Here is a 17,782-nt window from a genome sequence, read left to right as displayed (position 1 = left end):
CATTACTGTTATACCTACAACTCCCAAGTTATGCAAAGGTTTTTAAGGATAGGACAGATGATACAGCTTTTGCCCTAAAGGGGTTGCAATTCAATATGTATTCAGGAGATAACCTCTCATCTCACTGAAAAGATAAAGCAGTTTTTGTTATTATCAAGTTAGTTTAAAATTCTCAAACCAAATTAAGTTCCTACACATTAAGTTCCTGATGCGTTAAACACATTAAGTTGCTGCTATAGCTGAACTGGTAACCATGAAATTCCATCCTCAGATTATATGGTTCTAGATTTTTTTTAGTACTTCTTAATTTTTAGTTGTTATGTTACCCGTGCTTTCTTGTATAAAGGTAAGATAATTGTATGCAACTTATACAAAATAAAGGGATAAATATATTTATTAATATATAGTTATAGAATCATAGAATAGCCCAGGCTGGAAGGCAACTTGAAAGACCATCTTGTCCAATGTCACGTGGAAAAGGGAGCCTAGATGAGATTACCTAGCACCCTGTCCAGTTGCATCATATACATCATAATAAATTCAGGGGCGGGGGGGGAGAGAAAATTCTTAACAACTGTAAGCATCTTCAAATTCAGTGATAATCATCCCCCTCTTCACAGCCCTGGTGCGATCAGCTATGGAACTTCCAATGGAGAAGTAAAAAAGGGATGGATGTGACTGTAGGCTGTAGGAACTTGGAAGAAAAAGAACAGATGAAGAAGGGGAAGTATTCACAGTCTAATTTAACAAAGCAACTATTGCTATGCAAGAAAAAATTAAGTTTAGACATTCAGAGATAGGTCTGAAAGTTAAGAAAACTGGGCAATGGAAAGCACTAAAGAAAAAGTCCCACACAGTGGGAGTAGCTATTCATTCAGGTAACAAGCATTTTAGGTAACAAGCAATAATTTAATAGATTTCATAGATGAAGGTGATGAGAATGTGGATTCGAGACTTTCCAAAGCATATTGATTATGTCATTAGCATACTGTATTTTGTGCAAAATTCTACACTGCAGACTCAATAAATAGAGTTCATCACCAGTTCATAGACCAAATATGAATATATTATTTTATATATACTATATAAAAATGGGAATGGAGAAATAAAAATCAAGAGTCAAGAATTGCAACAATAGAGAGTATAACTACAGTTTCAGAGCCTATATAGGCTGGATCACCAACTAAACAAGCACAGAAGGGAACCTATTCTTTACCATATTACCAGATAATGCCTGGGACTCAGAGAATACCGGACTTCGTACCAGCTCTTTTTACTTACTGGTGTGATCTATCACTCTAGCTATGTTTTTGCTTTACAAAATTTTGCATACAGTTTTACTGTTTACAATGTTTATGAATCTGTTTGATATGCTCTGCCCTAAAAGTGAAATTTAGCAACATTTTTATCATATTTAATACAAAAATTTATGAAATTACTTACCCTATTGGTCTTGAAACAACAAGCTCCACTTGTGGCTCAGGTTTGGATTCTAAAATGATGTTATACACCTCCTCAAAGGTGGCTCCTTGTAGTAGCCTTCCATTCCATTCTAATACTTCATCACCTATAATTTCAGTAATAACACTCTGCTTAGGAAGTCTGCTGTAGACTGTACTTACAATGACAATTTAAGCCATTCTACTTCCAGTTCAGTGAGTTGTGAAACCTGTGTTGTAGAACAAGTTTGGAGTCCTTCATACAGGAAAATCCTGAGTATTAAAGGTTTTCTGCAGCTCAGCTTCAAATATGTAAAGTTCAGTGAAACAATAATATCATCAGTAGGGCCCCTACTGAATTAGATACAGCTCTTACTTGCGTTGGCAGATGTGGCTTACAGAAATCCCAACATACTCTTTAGAAAATGCAGATCTTTAAAACAGTGTATCTCATCAACTTACTATTTTGAAGATCCATTTACCTCTACAAGTTTAGTATTTAAGTTTCAGATAGTTCTTATGTAAATAGTTAATATTTCTTGCACATTCTCCAGTCTAGCAACCCATGGTTTGCATGTTGGGATAGAAGTAGTTCCTTAGCCATGTTGGTTCTGTTCACACATTTGTAATAGCTTGATTTGCTCTAAATAAAATATACACCACAAAATGACTGGGCAGGACATCAGTGGAATATTATTTTGAGTATAAAACCATGAATAAAAATGTTAAAATATGACTTTGAACACGAGAATTTATATATTTCACAAATGCAGTAATGTCAATAATCTAGAAACTGAATGTCAGGTTGAACTCTGCAGTAGTTCATCACACCTATTTAACATGATTTAACATCTAATTAAACTCACTCACTTGTCACCTTCAGAAAAGCAACTCAGCAGTATAGATATACAGTAGATACATACCTGGTCTAAGATGCCCCACTGTATCAGCTAAGCTTCCTTTTTTAACTTTGGTGATAAATGCGCAGAGTCGACCTGATTCAGTCATCTTTCCTCCTACTACCTGTTTCAAAGAGGAAGTATTTTCATAGAATGAAAATTACTTTAAATGACTTAAATGTTCTCACAACAGAAAGAAGAATTCGTTTATTTCCTTGCTTTTCAGGTAGCCCAGGTAAGACAGATACACTTGAAAAAAACCACCACAGAATTTTGGCTATGACAGGTTATGTTTGTACCTATTCCGGCTATTTGTGTGATTTAAACACAATGCAAATACAGAATGCTAAAGCTTTTAAACTTTAGCAAATGTATGTATAGTATCCACTGTGTTATAAATTACCACCCAAAAAAACCCTAAGGTATTGGTCATTAGACTGCTTACTTCAATACTTTTTAACTGAAAACAGATATATTAATGTAACAGAACTCATGATGTTCACACTAAGCATCAAACGTCTCAATTTATCAAATTCACTTTGGCTAGGCAAGTCAGATGAAAATACTTGTCATACTTAAGATTTCTCTACAGGAAACTTCAACAGGTTTGACTTTAATATTTATCTTACAATCAGGAGATTCACATATCAGAATCAGTTATAACGGCACAATCTTCAAATTCTTAAGGTTTCTTAACATTTTTCATATTGGAATTTAAAATTTGTAATACTAAATCCAGTTTAGGTTACTTTCAATAATATAAATATTTGAAAATTCAGGTCAAGAATAACTGCTGAAAATCACTCTTTTCAGATGTCTATTGAGATTAAAAAGTAGTTACTCTTGAATCTAAACTATTCTTGAATCTCAGTGAAGAGTTCATCTTTACAATAGAAGATTTTAGAATTTTAAACATAGAAGTTTAAACAAAAAGTACTTCATAGTACTGTTAGGCACTGTTAGCCTCTTCTCTTGCATTTTCTGATATTAAGACAATAACACACATACCAAAAGTGACACTTAACTGGCTTCTCCACTGACTTCAAAGTAAAACCGTTTGTCAATTAAATAAAAAATTAAAAAATTTGCAAAGCACGTTAGTGTATGTTATAAGTAACTACACAGACTTAATCCCTACTTACAGTGCATGACTATAGCCTAATCTGTGTACCCAAAGCGAAGTCAGTGTCACGCTAAATAAAGAATGGAGAATTAATCAAACTTCTTAACGATTTCTCACAACAAGGATGTCAATCAAAATAAATACATGCTTGTTTCTTTTACTGTGTATAATTCATTCTCATTCTTGTACTAGTATTGCTGGAACTACAAATAATAATATCACATGAAAATGAGATCAAGATATGAGCTAAAAATAGCTTCACAATGTGTTTGAAGAGTACTGCATCACAAAAAAGATGCAAGCATATTACTTTGTGATAATATACAATAAATATTAAATAATTTTCTGTCTTGTGTATTTAAAATGTAGCAAATCAAACAATCAGAGGGGAAAAAATCCAGAAACAGGCTCTTCTATTGGCAGACTCTGCTCTGGATTAAAATGTCATTAACTTCCAGATGTCCCCCAGATCTTCAAAAGAGATAATTTATTTTTCACATTTCTCCCCTCTTTTGGGGAACAGAAGTTATACCATGGTGCAATGCTCAATATTGAAGAAAGCAGCCAGGGCTTGGCTTGCCCAGCAAGGATGCAATTCGTACCTTGCAGAGCAGAAATTCTCAGCAAACTTGTGAAAACATGTCTAGTCTTTCAGAAAAATAGAATTTTTTGAGCCTGTCAGGGACCCCCTAAGATTAATCTTGGTAATTGAATATAAAATGGCTCTATATTGTAATTTTGAGAATGATAAGGCATTATAGATATTGGTATGCATACACCATATAACATGAGAATACTTTCATTATAAACATAGTTAGTTTAACTGAAGGAGTTGTTAGTTCCAAAATTATTCATTACCAACCTTCAATCCAAGCATTGCTCCTGAGTCTCTAGGCACACTTCCATCTTTCAGTCGTTTATTTAACAAAATCCGACCAATGAGACGGTCTCCATCTTTGGATGGTTGCCAAGTTACTGGATGCTATCATATGGTGTTAATGGAAAATACAGTGAATAGGTTTTTAAAGAAAAATATTTCAGTAATACTTTTCATTTCCTGATATATTTTTAAAATACCATGAAAGTATTATGATTACACTAATATTTAATGTAATAGAATGACAGAAAACTGTGCTGGAAAAGATTTATTTGGATATATAGTCCATCACAATGTATGTATAATATTTAATAACATTATCTATTTTACTAAATCCAATTTGTAAATATGTAGAATGATCTTTGCATCTTGATTAGACAGACATAGACAACTATACATAGTTATCTACACACAATGACAATCACACCTGAGTACTGACAAAAACAACTGTAGAGGTCTAGTATAAGAGTAATACTGAAAAAGAAGTTTAACTCAAAACAGAAATTTGATGTGAGACATTTCTTCTTTTTCCACTATTCCAAACATGTCAGTTTTCTTAGACTGACAAACTTCTTCAGTGTTTTACTCTCTCTCAGTAGTAGTACCTTAAAAATTATAGAATACATTAAAAGGTATAGTCATTACTCTATTTAAATGTATTGTTTGTTTTTTGGAATAATTACTTCACATATGAAGCATAGTTACAGTGAACGTTATTATTCCGTTACTATACATGGGCACAGTTATCCTTGTATATTGGCATAATTAATAAAATTTTTACATTTTATTTTCTGTAATCATAGCACTTTTTCACAGAAAAATACTATTTCATGCTCTATTTCATGCAAAATTAGCAGGCACAGACAAATCTGCTCCCATTACAACTAATAACTCTAAAAAGATTTATCATAATCTCCACCAAAGAGAAAGCAAAAATAAAAAATACCAAAGCAGATGGCAAAGCCTTTAATTCTGCACAATACTGCACAAAAATGGCATGGCAACAAAACAAAAGAACAACCATGACAGTGAAAGGGAAAAAAGAAAAACAACTTTTCTGTGCAGAGAGACCCAATTTTCTCCCTTTTTCACCTGGGGTTTAAACTATTAATTTAATTTCAGCCCCAGGAGTTTGAACATAGTAAATCAAATAAGCCAATCAGTAGAATCCTTATTGTTAATTACTTTATACTTGAAGGTAATAACATGATATGCTATTATGCAACCATAAGAACAACATTCCTTTATGCCTCTCAATTTTTTTCTTAGGCTGCCAAACAGTAAAAGCTGCAAGCATGCAGAGACTTTTCATTTGTTTTTCTTTTCTGCACCTTAAGAAATGCTACATTGTCTCTAGAAACACCCTATCTTTTATTTTATGCACTATTTTAATGAGTGACAGAGAGCAAACAAAGACCAAATGAGCAGGTTAAAATGCAGGCTCCATAACTCAGTACCTTCTCGCTATGGCTATGTTCCTCGTTTAGAGTTGTGCTACTACACGTATCTACCCCAGAGTCTTTTATCTGAGGCTCAGACCATTCCAAGTCCTCTTCCAAAGAGTGGCCACCAAAGCACACCATTTTCTTTTGCCTCTCGGATAAGGTGTTAGAATCCGACAAAACTGCCTGCTCACTAGTTTTTCTTTTTCCCCTTTGACTGTCCCCTATAGGTGTGGGATAAAAAAAAGGATACAAAAAAGAAAACATGCAAAAGTGTAAATAAAACAAAGGAAATGTGGAATGATAAAGGAAACTAAATGGTAAGGCTCCACATGTCTCACCAAAGACATTGGGGATGCCTCACTGCTATGCCAAGACGTATGGTCCAACCAGTTGTAATCCATGTCTCCTGCGAGAATCAGACAAACAAGATAGTGCAGTAAAGGAAAGGTGAAAGAAAGGACAGACAAAGATACAGTAAAGTTGTAAAGACTTCTGATTATCCTATCCAATTCATAACCTCTGCTAGTAGGACTTGCAAAGTGCTTCCAAGAAAAAGTTAAGGATCCAACAACAGAGTACATGGAATACGAAATACAGTGAGGAAGGAGGTACATTTGTGTGTGTCTATGTGTGCATAAAATTATGTAGAGTGTAAAGCATCATTGCTTTAGAGTTTTTGTTCCTATAAAATTACTTACAGTAAATTAAATGAAAAGGCAAATTGTATTGTATTCCTAACAGAATTTTCAGAAAGGAAAGCATTTGAATATGGAATAAGTTTTCATCATAATCTAAAGAAACAGTTATGTCTTAAGGAACATATTTCTTTGCTGTTCTGACACAAACTAGTATTTATTCTAATCACTTCAATAAAATACTTAAAACAATGGTATTCTATATTCAGCTGTATAGTAGATGATGTTTTAAGGAAGGTTAAATGATCTGGTAAATATGATACACTGATAAGAAAAACAAATATAGAAACTATTTTTAGAACAAAAAGCATATTAACTTTGCTTGAAATTCCCAGAGAAATGTCTACTGGTTAAATATCAGGAAGAATTCTAGTAAGTACAGATACCTCATAAGTGGGAATAAATGTGTAGGGTTTTGACAAAATATATATATCTTCTATAGAATCAGAATTTAACCTGTATGGCAGACACATGGTAGGAAGAAAGGTTTAAAAAACAGTTTTAAAGAAAAGGTCTAAATTAATGCTGCTGTCCATAGAACTGGAGAATGACTCATGTATTTTAATAAAACATTCTCTTTTATGTAGGTACTTTAAATTGTAAATTATGCCCACACATTTTGCGTTATTACATTTCTCTCTTTTTTTTTTCTCACCATTGTTACTACATATTACATGAAAAATATTTTGTTACTACATGCTACATAATATTTTGATACTGTTGTATGCAGGAAAAAATGTTGACTTTTCTATTTAACTACATGACCAAAAGAACACTAAACAAAAGTAGTTCTGCTCTTTTTAGCACAGACCGCAAACAACATTTTTCTATTATTTCCACTACTTCAGATCCTGCTTTGACATTGCTCAACTTACTCCTCTGAAACTACATCAGTAAGTTGGTGAAATATAACTAATAGGTCTAATCACAGTCTTAACATTTGTCTAGAAAACCTTACAGAGAGGATGTGAAGATACAGCCCCATAAAACTAAGTGACAAAAAGCTAATACATGATTTAAAAAAGTAAAATATAGTCTCCTCAGAGGGATATTATGTACAATGAGAAAAATTATCTTTTTTCACTTGTTTTTCTCCTAATATATAAACTTGCATATGCTATATGGAAAAAAAAAATCAAGCCTCATTTTCATTTTAAAGAAGGAAATGTACAGAATACAAAGGTTTTCTTTACAAAAAGACACTTTGAACTTAGTCCCTTACATTTTACAGAAACATTGTAGCATATTAAATATCCTTTGATTTCATAAAAACAGTGGTAAAGGGACCTCATAAAATGATTTTGAAGCTTTAATTCATTCATATTTTCTAAGTAGTAAATAGGCCTGCTGTAAATGTATTAACTGCATTTCTTGATTCTTGAAAGGAAGATAACATTTTAAAAGGGGAAATTCTCACCAAAACTGCTTTCTCATGACTGTTAACATCTTGACTACATTACAGATAAAAGTGTGGCTATCCCGCTAAAGGGAAAAGAAATATTCTGAAAGCTAATAACATTTTGCAAAAGGTACTTCTGCCATGGAATTTCCAGTGCTGTCTTACCTTGGCCTCCAAAGACATTGCTTCAGGGGAGCTGAGTGAAATCATCAGTGAGCTCATGAAGATCTAGCCTTTACTGCATAAATATACATTTACAGCTATCCAGAAGATAGCAAGAGTTCCAGTCTACATATTGCCTATTCACAAATTGTGGTTTTAAAATACATTTTAAAATGAATCTTAAGTGAGAAAAACTCATCTTATTACAGTAATGATGACTTCTCAGCTCTAATTATATGAACTAAAGGCACATGAGCCCATACTGTTTTTTCCCAGCAGTTATTTTCTGTGTCATCAATACAACTGCTGTACCCAAAACCAGTCTGACTAAAAAAGTTGTAATTTGGTTCCCTATAATTTGGTATCTAATTCTAGGAGCAGAGCACTGAAATGTAATGGGCTTTATAAGCAGAGCAGTTAAAACTGTTCATTCTCACTGATTCCAATTCCTGACTATTTCTGAGAAATGGTGTATTTTCATTGAAATGACTAAATTTAAATGTAGATATCTACCATTAGGCATTAAGAATCTACCACTGCAAATTACTGGCCATTTTTTAAACTTTTAAAATTCTCAGCAACAATCTCAACTATCACTTATAATCCAAAAGTCACCAGAAAGGAATCCAGGAGTACAGCTATTATGTCCTTGCTGTTCTACAGTGAACATAGCACTTTACCTGTACTTTATGAAACCCGTCATGGCTTTGCCAGCTCTCCTATTCATGCCTTTTCCCGTATCAATTATACATTTTTGTATGAGCTTGTCAAGAGCAAGGATTCCTATCAAACTGAACTTTCACTTGTGTGTCTACATAGAAAATAACCTCTTAAAAATGGGAAAATAAGTTACTGAAAATTTGAGGCCCCTGAGATGTACTGACCATATACATATTCCCACTGCAATTGTGCATACACCTAGTCACCAAAAACTGGTCTAATCTTCACTTGCTACTCGCGTGTCCACAATATGTGCATATAGGTACACACTCAAAGACAGAAATTAAATTAGCTTTACAGTAACTGTGCTTTACAGTACAGATGTGCTGTACATATATAAGTTCATCCTATAGGTGTTTATATGAGCAAATGTTGAGCAGTGTTAGGTTCTAACATTCTGGCATATGCACACCCACTTTTGAAACATACACACTGACTTTCAGTTAGAGAAAGAAATTCTGGATCCTTTTTTTTTAAATAGAGCTATCCAAAATAGTTATCTACATACATTAATGCATACAATAATACGTGATATCACATATTACTTAAGTTATTGAGCGTGATAAATTATTGAGTGATAACTTAAAATTTTAAAAACTTTCCATTGGTTATTTTCCTACTATATAACTTCCAATTTCTCTCTGCTTTCAAGGGAAAAAAATTATCTTAAGGTAAGTCTTTTTACATCCTGTTAGAGAAATTTTACAGCCAACTCTCAAATATACTGAATATAGGAACCTCTAATTCTTTTACCCAAACTTTGGATATTCATTTTACAGAACTGTACATCTGAATTAATCAGCCTATGTTCCTTTAACAATCAGTGAAAGGAAACAGATCTTTTTAAGGTGTGGTTCATTTGACCTGGTTTAGACGTGTACTTCCAGGTGAGGTAAATCATACCTTTGCCATACCCAACATGTCTTATTTCTCCTCCACTGCTTATAAAGGAGGTCTCAGGGGCTCATTCAGATGGTCATCATCTTTTCATCAGGAGGATCCTGCTACCCTAAACTACTATTTTGACACAGTCTCAACTATTTGTTTACATATACAAGAAAATACCAAAATTATCACAGAAAGGACTCAGGACTTTTCAAGCTCTCATGGAAGGCAAGTCTACTGGACTGATTTTATACAATTAGAAATAGCAGATATTTCTTTTAATATGTCATTTGAACAGGGTATCTGTCCCAGTTTTGGCTGGGATAGAGTTAATTGTCTTCCCAGTAGCTGGTATAGTGTTATGTCTTGGGTTCAGTATGAGAAGAATGTTGATAACACTGATGTTTTCAGTTGTTGCTAAGTAGTGTTTAGACTAAAAGTCAAGGGTTTTTCAGCTTCTCACACCCAGCCAGCAAGAAGGCTGGAGGGGCACAAGAAGTTGGCACAGGACACAGCCAGGGCAGCTGACCCAAAGTGGCCAAAGGGGTATTCCATACCGTGTGATGTCATGCCCACTATATAAACTGGGGGGAGTTGGCCTGGGGGAGGATGGCTGCTCAGGAACTAATTGGGCATCAGTCAGTGAGTGGTGAGCAATTGCATTGTGCATCACTTGTATATTCCAATCCTTTTATTATTATTATTGTAATTTTGTTATTGTTATTACTATCATTATTGGTCTCTTCCTCTCTGTTCTAGTAAACTGTTCTTATATCAACCCACAAGTTTTACTTTTTTTTCCAATTCTCTCCCCCATCCCACTGGGTCAGGGTGGAGTGAATGAGTGGCTGCATAGTGCTTAGTTGCTGGCTGGGGTTAAACCACGACAGTATCATATACCCTCTTTTTCACTCTTCACCTTAGCAATCGTGACTAAAAGGATCTTTGGACCAGTTTCTGTGTTCAAGTCTTTAAACATAGGTCCGAGGCTCAGCTGCTGGTGTAACTGATTCCTGCTTAGTAAAAAAGTTTCCAAGAGTCCTTTCACCCATGTATTACTATATGGGTGCATACACATACTATATGTGTCCAAGATTAGACACATTTAGCCCAGCATACCCAAGGCATTAGCACATAGAAATTACTTGCATTTTAAAAGATCCAGTTATTTTGCAGCAACAGATAACTCTTTATCAAATGGTAAGCCCTGAACCTAAACCTGCACAGAGGAACTCATGCAAAGTTCAGCCTGTGCCTGATCAAAGTACTCTTGCTTCTTGCTCTACTATTTTCCCCTCTCCTTTTCGGTCAATATGTAGAAAACTGACTTTCTTTTTAATTTAGTTGTGTCTCACAGTAAATACTAATTATTCTAAAATTAAAATGATAAGAAAATAAGCAACAACTCCATCCACAGACTGTTTTGTTCATATCTGTACTCTTTTTTCCATTAAAATATGTAGCTGTATGTTTCAAAAAAATTGTCATAGAAATTAGAAATTATAAAGCCCTTGTAGATCATCTAGATTTTGCCCTTAACACTGTATTAAGTCATCTAAATGACAGGTCTAAATACTATAAAAGTTAATAAAATGCAATCAAACTATTATTAGTAAAATACTTAAACTTATAAAAATATAGCCAGGATGACTGTCTGGAAGCCCTGTAGTGTATCACATTTCTATGAGAGACATGTATTGCTTAGTACACCCACGCTTTTTTGAGGTAAAATGAATGACTCGATAAAATCACTGGACATAAAATTTTCAGTGCAAGTTCTATAAATATTAAAATCTTGACTGGGTAAATGATTTGTGAAATCTTGTAAAATTAAAAGTAATACATGTAAGACACATAGTTCTTTGTTTCCCTACAAGAAAAATCGTTAAACCATAATCTTTCTGTAACAAAGACACTGTAGTTTTAATTCTGACTACCAGAGAAAGCACTTGGTAGTCTCTTAGATATTTTTCTTCCACAATTGCAGATGCTTTATTATTGAGAATATGTGCATTTACGGTGTGCAGCAGAAATTACTCAGGAAAAAATGTCACCTCGTTGACAAATTATATAAGCTATAATTTCAAAGCCATCTTTCATGGAAATAGGAACTAATATATTACTAAGCAAGATACAATCTTAGCTAATGTCGTTATAACAGCATTCAGATGCCTCACGAGTTCAAGAGTGCAGCTGGATATGAGAAAGGACATATGTGAGGTCTGCTCTTATTAATGTCAGTAAGCTCTATGTGTATATGGAACATGGTCAAATCAGGTTGGGAGAAAAATCACATCAGTGACCTAGCGTTTCTGTATAAATGGTGTTAAGCTGAAACCTTTGTAAGCTTACTGATGTTTAGCATGTTTTGCTCATTTTCTTTAGCCAAGACCAAATAGGCAGAGGATAAGATTTTCTTCTTCTCCACCCAGGAACCCACAGCAATGGGAACCTTGAATGACAGTGTATATTTAAAAGAATTCCAGTCCGTTTCCATTCCCCTTACATTTTAATGTTTGATTATGTGTTTTTTGCTTTTTAGAACAGCTTTCCCACCCAGAAATATGGTAGTTAAGTATCTTTTAAAAGTCACTAAGTAATTTGAATCTAACCTACACAGTATGTGTCTGCTCTTTCTTGAGTGTTGTCCAAGTTCATGGTCAAGTTCAAAACCATTTATCTTCTAAACAGTTTAGACATAAGATGCTCAATTTAATTGGCTCTTCTAACATACAGAGTCATTTCAGATGCTCTGAGGTGCACAAAACCTTCACATAGGATATATGGATGACCCACACCCTTTCTATCTAAACCAAGACCTATCTAAACCAGAAAGTTCTTCCCTTGGTAAATTAAAAACATCACCTTGCTTTGAACCAAGTAAAACAAGAACGTTTCCTCAAATTCACATCTCACTGTCAAAAAGGACAGGTCATATAACTTTAAATTCTTCAAGCTGTGAAGTCTACCTGACTACATAGGGCATGCTGAACACATACTACATCCTTACTACGTGGGCCAATGACTTTCCATATGTGACAATTTATACTGGAGACTCAGTTCCCCACTACCAGTTGATATCTTCTTAATATTCAAGTTTCTCAGATTTGCACACCTTTGTCATGTTCCCTGCTACTCTATTTATAATAAGATCAAGGAAAACTGGAACTAATTAAGCATGATATCCTATGGATTTCTCTCTTGTGTGATTGTCTTTAAGACTGTCTTAGGAAGATGTTTATTCCAGATTACACTTTTGACCCTACTTCTGGCATTTTCACTTTTCCACTTCTTCCTTCTCTTCTCTCTGTAGGAAGTTTTGAGCTTATGCCTGGAAAAGGAAATTCCTTCAGCAGAATACAAAGGAAAACACACTTTGGAAAGCTTAGATAGGACAGTATTTCTGGATCATGCCCAGTAGTAAGTAATTAAAAGCAATTTACTACTTTTTTATTATTATTCTAAATAGTCTAAATTTTCAGTCCCTTCTTACAGGATATGCCTTTTTCCTTTTTCTTCCCTCTTCACATCTGGAAGAGGGTTCATGGGCTGACCTCACACATCTACTTGCTTATCTGTCACTACCATGCATCCCTCCACCCTAGGGTTCCAACTGACAGCTTCATTGCAAGTTCTTCACTGTCTCAGGCTTGGAACCAATATCAGCAATACCACCTTGCCTATACCTGAATGAGGGACCCATTTAAAGAGGAAACAAACGCTATTAGTAATGCAGGGGAGAATAAAACCTATTAATACTATTAAAGAATCTCAGTCTTCTCTAACACTGTGATGATATTCCCATCAACTAAAAGTAGATAGCCTAGTTAGTTGTCCTGAATGAGCCTACCTCTCTTCACAGACTAGTCAACTGAAGTTAACAAGCTCTTGGATATAATGCACACAAGAAGTAACTGGTGGCTGGAAGGTGAGAAAAAAACCTATGTTTCCCAAAATGCTGGCTCAGAAAAATGAGTCACCTTGGAAAACAAATGCTAAGAAGTGCAGCTCTGTCATACAAGCATAGAAGATCCAATGGTTCTATGACATGTTGGAGCCGCTGCACAACTAGGAACCGATTTGCACATGCACAACAAATTCCTTTCTCAGACTTTTAAAACAGTCCAGGCAAATTCAACTGCCTTGCTGTTGGCAGCAAGGCAACAGTAAAACCTGACGAACTCATTGGAAACGAGCCTTATAGCACCCTGGAAGAGAATGCAGTTCATAATTGGAGCACTACGAAAATTTGTGAGAAACAGCTGCAATGTTTAAGAAACAGGTTTGGGTCTTGTGTGCCCGTGATACCTATTTCTGTTAGATTTTTCTTTTCATTACCATTTTATTTACACTCACGAAAGGAGGCTTGGTTAAACTGAAGAAATAAGTAGCTTCAGGAAAACTCTACTGAACATTAGTAAACATATTTACTTATCCAGTTCACTTTGTGCTGGCTTACCCTGTATTCAGCTTTCCACAGATATACACTCTTCATACATCCTGAAGTTGTGACTTTGGCAAAATGACTATCAGAGTGGCTCCAACAAGGCTGCCTGGCATCTGGAAGTCTCAGGGGCCTAGGATTTACTGCACATGCACTGAATCCTAAATGTGAACCTATTTCTGTTTGGATATTTTGGACAGACATATGAGCTCTCTACCTTTGAGAGGCAGTGTTTAACCAGGTGCATTTTAACTTCTTTTAGAAATGGGCATTTGCTGACAGGGAGTCTATACCAATGTTTTCTTCAAATAATACATTTAAGGCTATTAGAACAGCTAAAGCCAACGCAAGTAATAAAAATATGTATTTATTTTATCAACATGTATACATATGCATCGATCCTTCTCATACTTACTAGTGACAGAAAAAAAATACAGAAAAACTAACCCCCTATATTGTGTACTCACTTACTTTCAATCTTTAGTGCTTTGATGTCAACACTAATTATTACAGAAAATAACCCAAAGCTACTTGGAATCAGTATATCTTAATTACTAAGTAAGCCTCAAATTTACAAAGTGAAGACATGGGAGACCATGAAAGACAGCAAGGGAATGGATTCTTTATGAGAGGTGATGTCAAATTCACAAACAAGAACATAAACTGAGCATTTCAGTTGTATTTATGACAGAGCTGTATTAATTTCATCAAGAGAAAAATCAACCATAAGTGATGCTGAAACAGTGAACATGTCAGGAAGGAAAGGAAAATCTTAGCTTAGTTTTAAAGAAACATAAATATATTAATGCATAATAGCTTTCTATATTTTTATCCCCAAAGTCACAGAGATAATCCTAATGAAAGGAGACACTACTAAAATAGAGATGCCTCCTATCATAGGCACATCATTATCTAGAATCAATTTCCATCATCAGCCCAAGAGCCACCCATATATTATGATTGAGGATCAGCCAGTTGTTTCATTGATTACATGTTTTTCCTTTCTCTTCACTACTTCCAGTCAGGATCACTGACAACTTGCTATCAAAAAGTGATATTAAGAAATACTCATCTTGTGATTTGCAGTACGAGTTAACCAATAAACAAATAATGTATCTGTGTATCTAATAGAATAATACAATAAAAATAAAAATAAAATATTGTTTAAAAATAGAAATATTTAAAATTTTGAAGTGAAACAATCTTATAAAACAACCAACCCAATATCTAGGTTCCAGTTCACCATTGCCTTTTTCTGTTCAGTTATTAGGTTTTGTGTGGGAGGAAAAAATATCCTTCACTTTTACCCTAGGACATAGCTGTTGTCCTATAAGGACAGCTGGAGGGAAGGGGTAATGCAAAAAAGGTCCAGTCCACATTTTTGAGCATGGTATTCCCAATAATTTATTACAAGCTCCCAGTGGGCATAGAAAAGGACTCTAAATTCACTTCAAATGTCTTGATCACCAATGAGGAAACACACATTTTAGAATAGAAATAAGAATAACCATAAAAACGAAATCTTCTGTATTACATACTTGAACAACTAGACATTTTGAATAGCAAACCACCACCAGGAGTTAAAATGACTTATTTTCTTGTCTAATTCTCAGTTTGCATTATGCAGAAAGCCATAGGCAAATTTTGAAATTCTACCTAGCAATCAAGAGGGAAATACAACTACTGTGGTATATGCCACCAGTTTAAAATTAAACTATTTATAACAAGGAATACAGTATTTCAATACAAATCATGTAAGTTTTTTTCTTTAAAGCTGATCTAACATTTCACATGTGGAATACTAATAACAGCTTTTCTGACTGTCTAAACAAGTGTAATTTTTAACTAATTCAACCTGCTACCTTCTCAAAACTGATTTCTAAACTGCAGCAGACACAACATAGACTCACTTCACTGTTAAAATGATTTTATTTAAGAAACAAGAGCTTAATCACAGCAGTAAATCTGAAGTATCATCCATCCCTGCCAGCACACATACTGTAAACGGTCTAGAAATATGCAGTGCATCTGCTGATTCAGTAAGCTGGAGTGACAGCAAAAAAATCAGTGCGAGAGGGTTTTTCACCACCTTGACACTGCAATAAAAGCCTCTGTAAACTAGTAATTGGATCACTAACTATTGATCTCCCCTTTAATAGTCACAATGAAGAAAGTAATTTGGTATATGTAAAAACACCTATTGTTTTGAGTTTGGTTATATGTTATTTCTGTCAAACCATCTTCACTGAAGGAAATCAATTACCTCCTTAAAGAGGAACAGAAAACCTGAAAAAGAAACTCCAGCAGATTCCAGAAGTAACAATCGTAATCAGCTAATTTAGTTTCATACCTTCTATGCACAGACTTGACAGTGTGTTACTATATAATCAAATTAGTTTAGAGCAATGATCTGTTATACCTGGTTTACAGTTTAAAGAACAGATGTGCAAAAATAAAATACCAACAACCGTGGCTGGTTTTTAAGACACCTTATCACCACCAACCTTATTTTGTGCCTACATATGTTGATATGTACATATAAACATGCAGGAAAATTCACATACGTGTTACATTAAGAGGAAGGTTAGGTTGCAAAATGAAATATTGAGAAGGCAAGAATGATATGAGACTTAAGTTTGCCATGGAGCATTAATTTAGTCCCTATGCAAATGTATTAATGTATAATCTTTCGTAATATGATGGCAAACTCCCCCCATCCCCCAGGACCACAATCATCTTCTATGCACAGAACAAACCATGTAGATTAAATAAGTAACTAATCAATATCTTTGTTTCTTCACTTAATGACCCCTTTCATTAGTTACTGAACATAATCTGAATGCAGACCTAAATACAAAATTATTTCTCTCCTGAGAGTATTTCTCTGGTGCTCTCAGACTATGTTAGTTCTGCAGGAGTCGGGGTTAAATTCAAGGAATTTTTGTTTGTTGCCTGTCTACATAATGAAAGGAAGTGGATGCTATAATTACCTTCTTTTAAAATGAGCTCCTGATATACAGACATAGAAGTGAAAACTGTAAAATATTCCAAACAATTTTCAGTGCCAAACTTGAGAAATATAGAACTTGATTTTTCTTCAATAATTTCTAGGGTTGTAGTTCTGCCTTTTCCTAGCTCTATTATACTCATGCTTAGTAAAGGACAAGAATTTATAAAAATCTATTTACCAAACAAGCATTAAATTTTATTATATGATTAAAACAAAAAAAATTCCTCTTCCCAACATCCATCCAGGACTGCTCGTGTCTATGTATACAAACTGGATGGAAACCTCCTCTGAATAAAAATTGTCTAAGGATGCTCTTCAAAAAGAACCAATATGGTTAGTAAAATGTTGTAGACATACAAGGGTAAGATTGTTAAAGTCAGAGAGAGAGAGATACGTTCACATTCCAAAATTAATTTTGAATCCTAACAAAAAAAAAGTAGATTTCTTAATTGTAATTTTCAGTGTCTTCATGATTTCAAAACAATACAGAACAATGGAAGAAGGGTCCATGAAAGAATAGTTAGATGCTGTTAGCTCTGCAATTATTTCATTTAGCTGAATACATAAATAAGCATGTTGCTCAGGGACCTTTCCACAGTCAACAAGAACTACTCCCATAATTATAGCCTTCATGGTAGCTAAAGCTGTAATAAAAGTTACATAAGGGATTTAATCTCAGTCTCC

General features: G+C 34.4%; 1 protein-coding gene across 50 annotated transcripts in view; it reads right to left on the bottom strand.

The window, feature by feature from the left end:
* Positions 1-17,782, bottom strand: part of RIMS2 (regulating synaptic membrane exocytosis 2) — a 493,527-nt gene that overhangs the window by 225,323 nt on the left and 250,422 nt on the right. For 36 of the 50 annotated variants that reach the window (XM_052787016.1, XM_052787021.1, XM_052787004.1 and 33 more), the window contains 4 exons: positions 5,796-6,004; positions 4,324-4,443; positions 2,363-2,462; positions 1,444-1,567 (listed from right to left, as the gene is read on the bottom strand). In XM_052787016.1, the coding sequence (XP_052642976.1) occupies positions 1,444-1,567; positions 2,363-2,462; positions 4,324-4,443; positions 5,796-6,004 (553 nt within the window). Of the gene's footprint in view, positions 1-1,443; positions 1,568-2,362; positions 2,463-4,323; positions 4,444-5,795; positions 6,005-6,121; positions 6,190-17,782 lie in introns of all 50 variants that reach the window. The other 14 variants (XM_052787026.1, XM_052787028.1, XM_052787032.1 and 11 more) reach the window with 1 other exon arrangement.

This window comes from Harpia harpyja, chromosome 5 (assembly GCF_026419915.1).
Source record: "Harpia harpyja isolate bHarHar1 chromosome 5, bHarHar1 primary haplotype, whole genome shotgun sequence".
In the NCBI taxonomy this organism is placed as follows: Eukaryota; Metazoa; Chordata; class Aves; order Accipitriformes; family Accipitridae; genus Harpia; species Harpia harpyja.
Note: the sequence above shows the minus strand (reverse complement) of the source record. Positions and strands in the feature narration are given on the sequence as shown.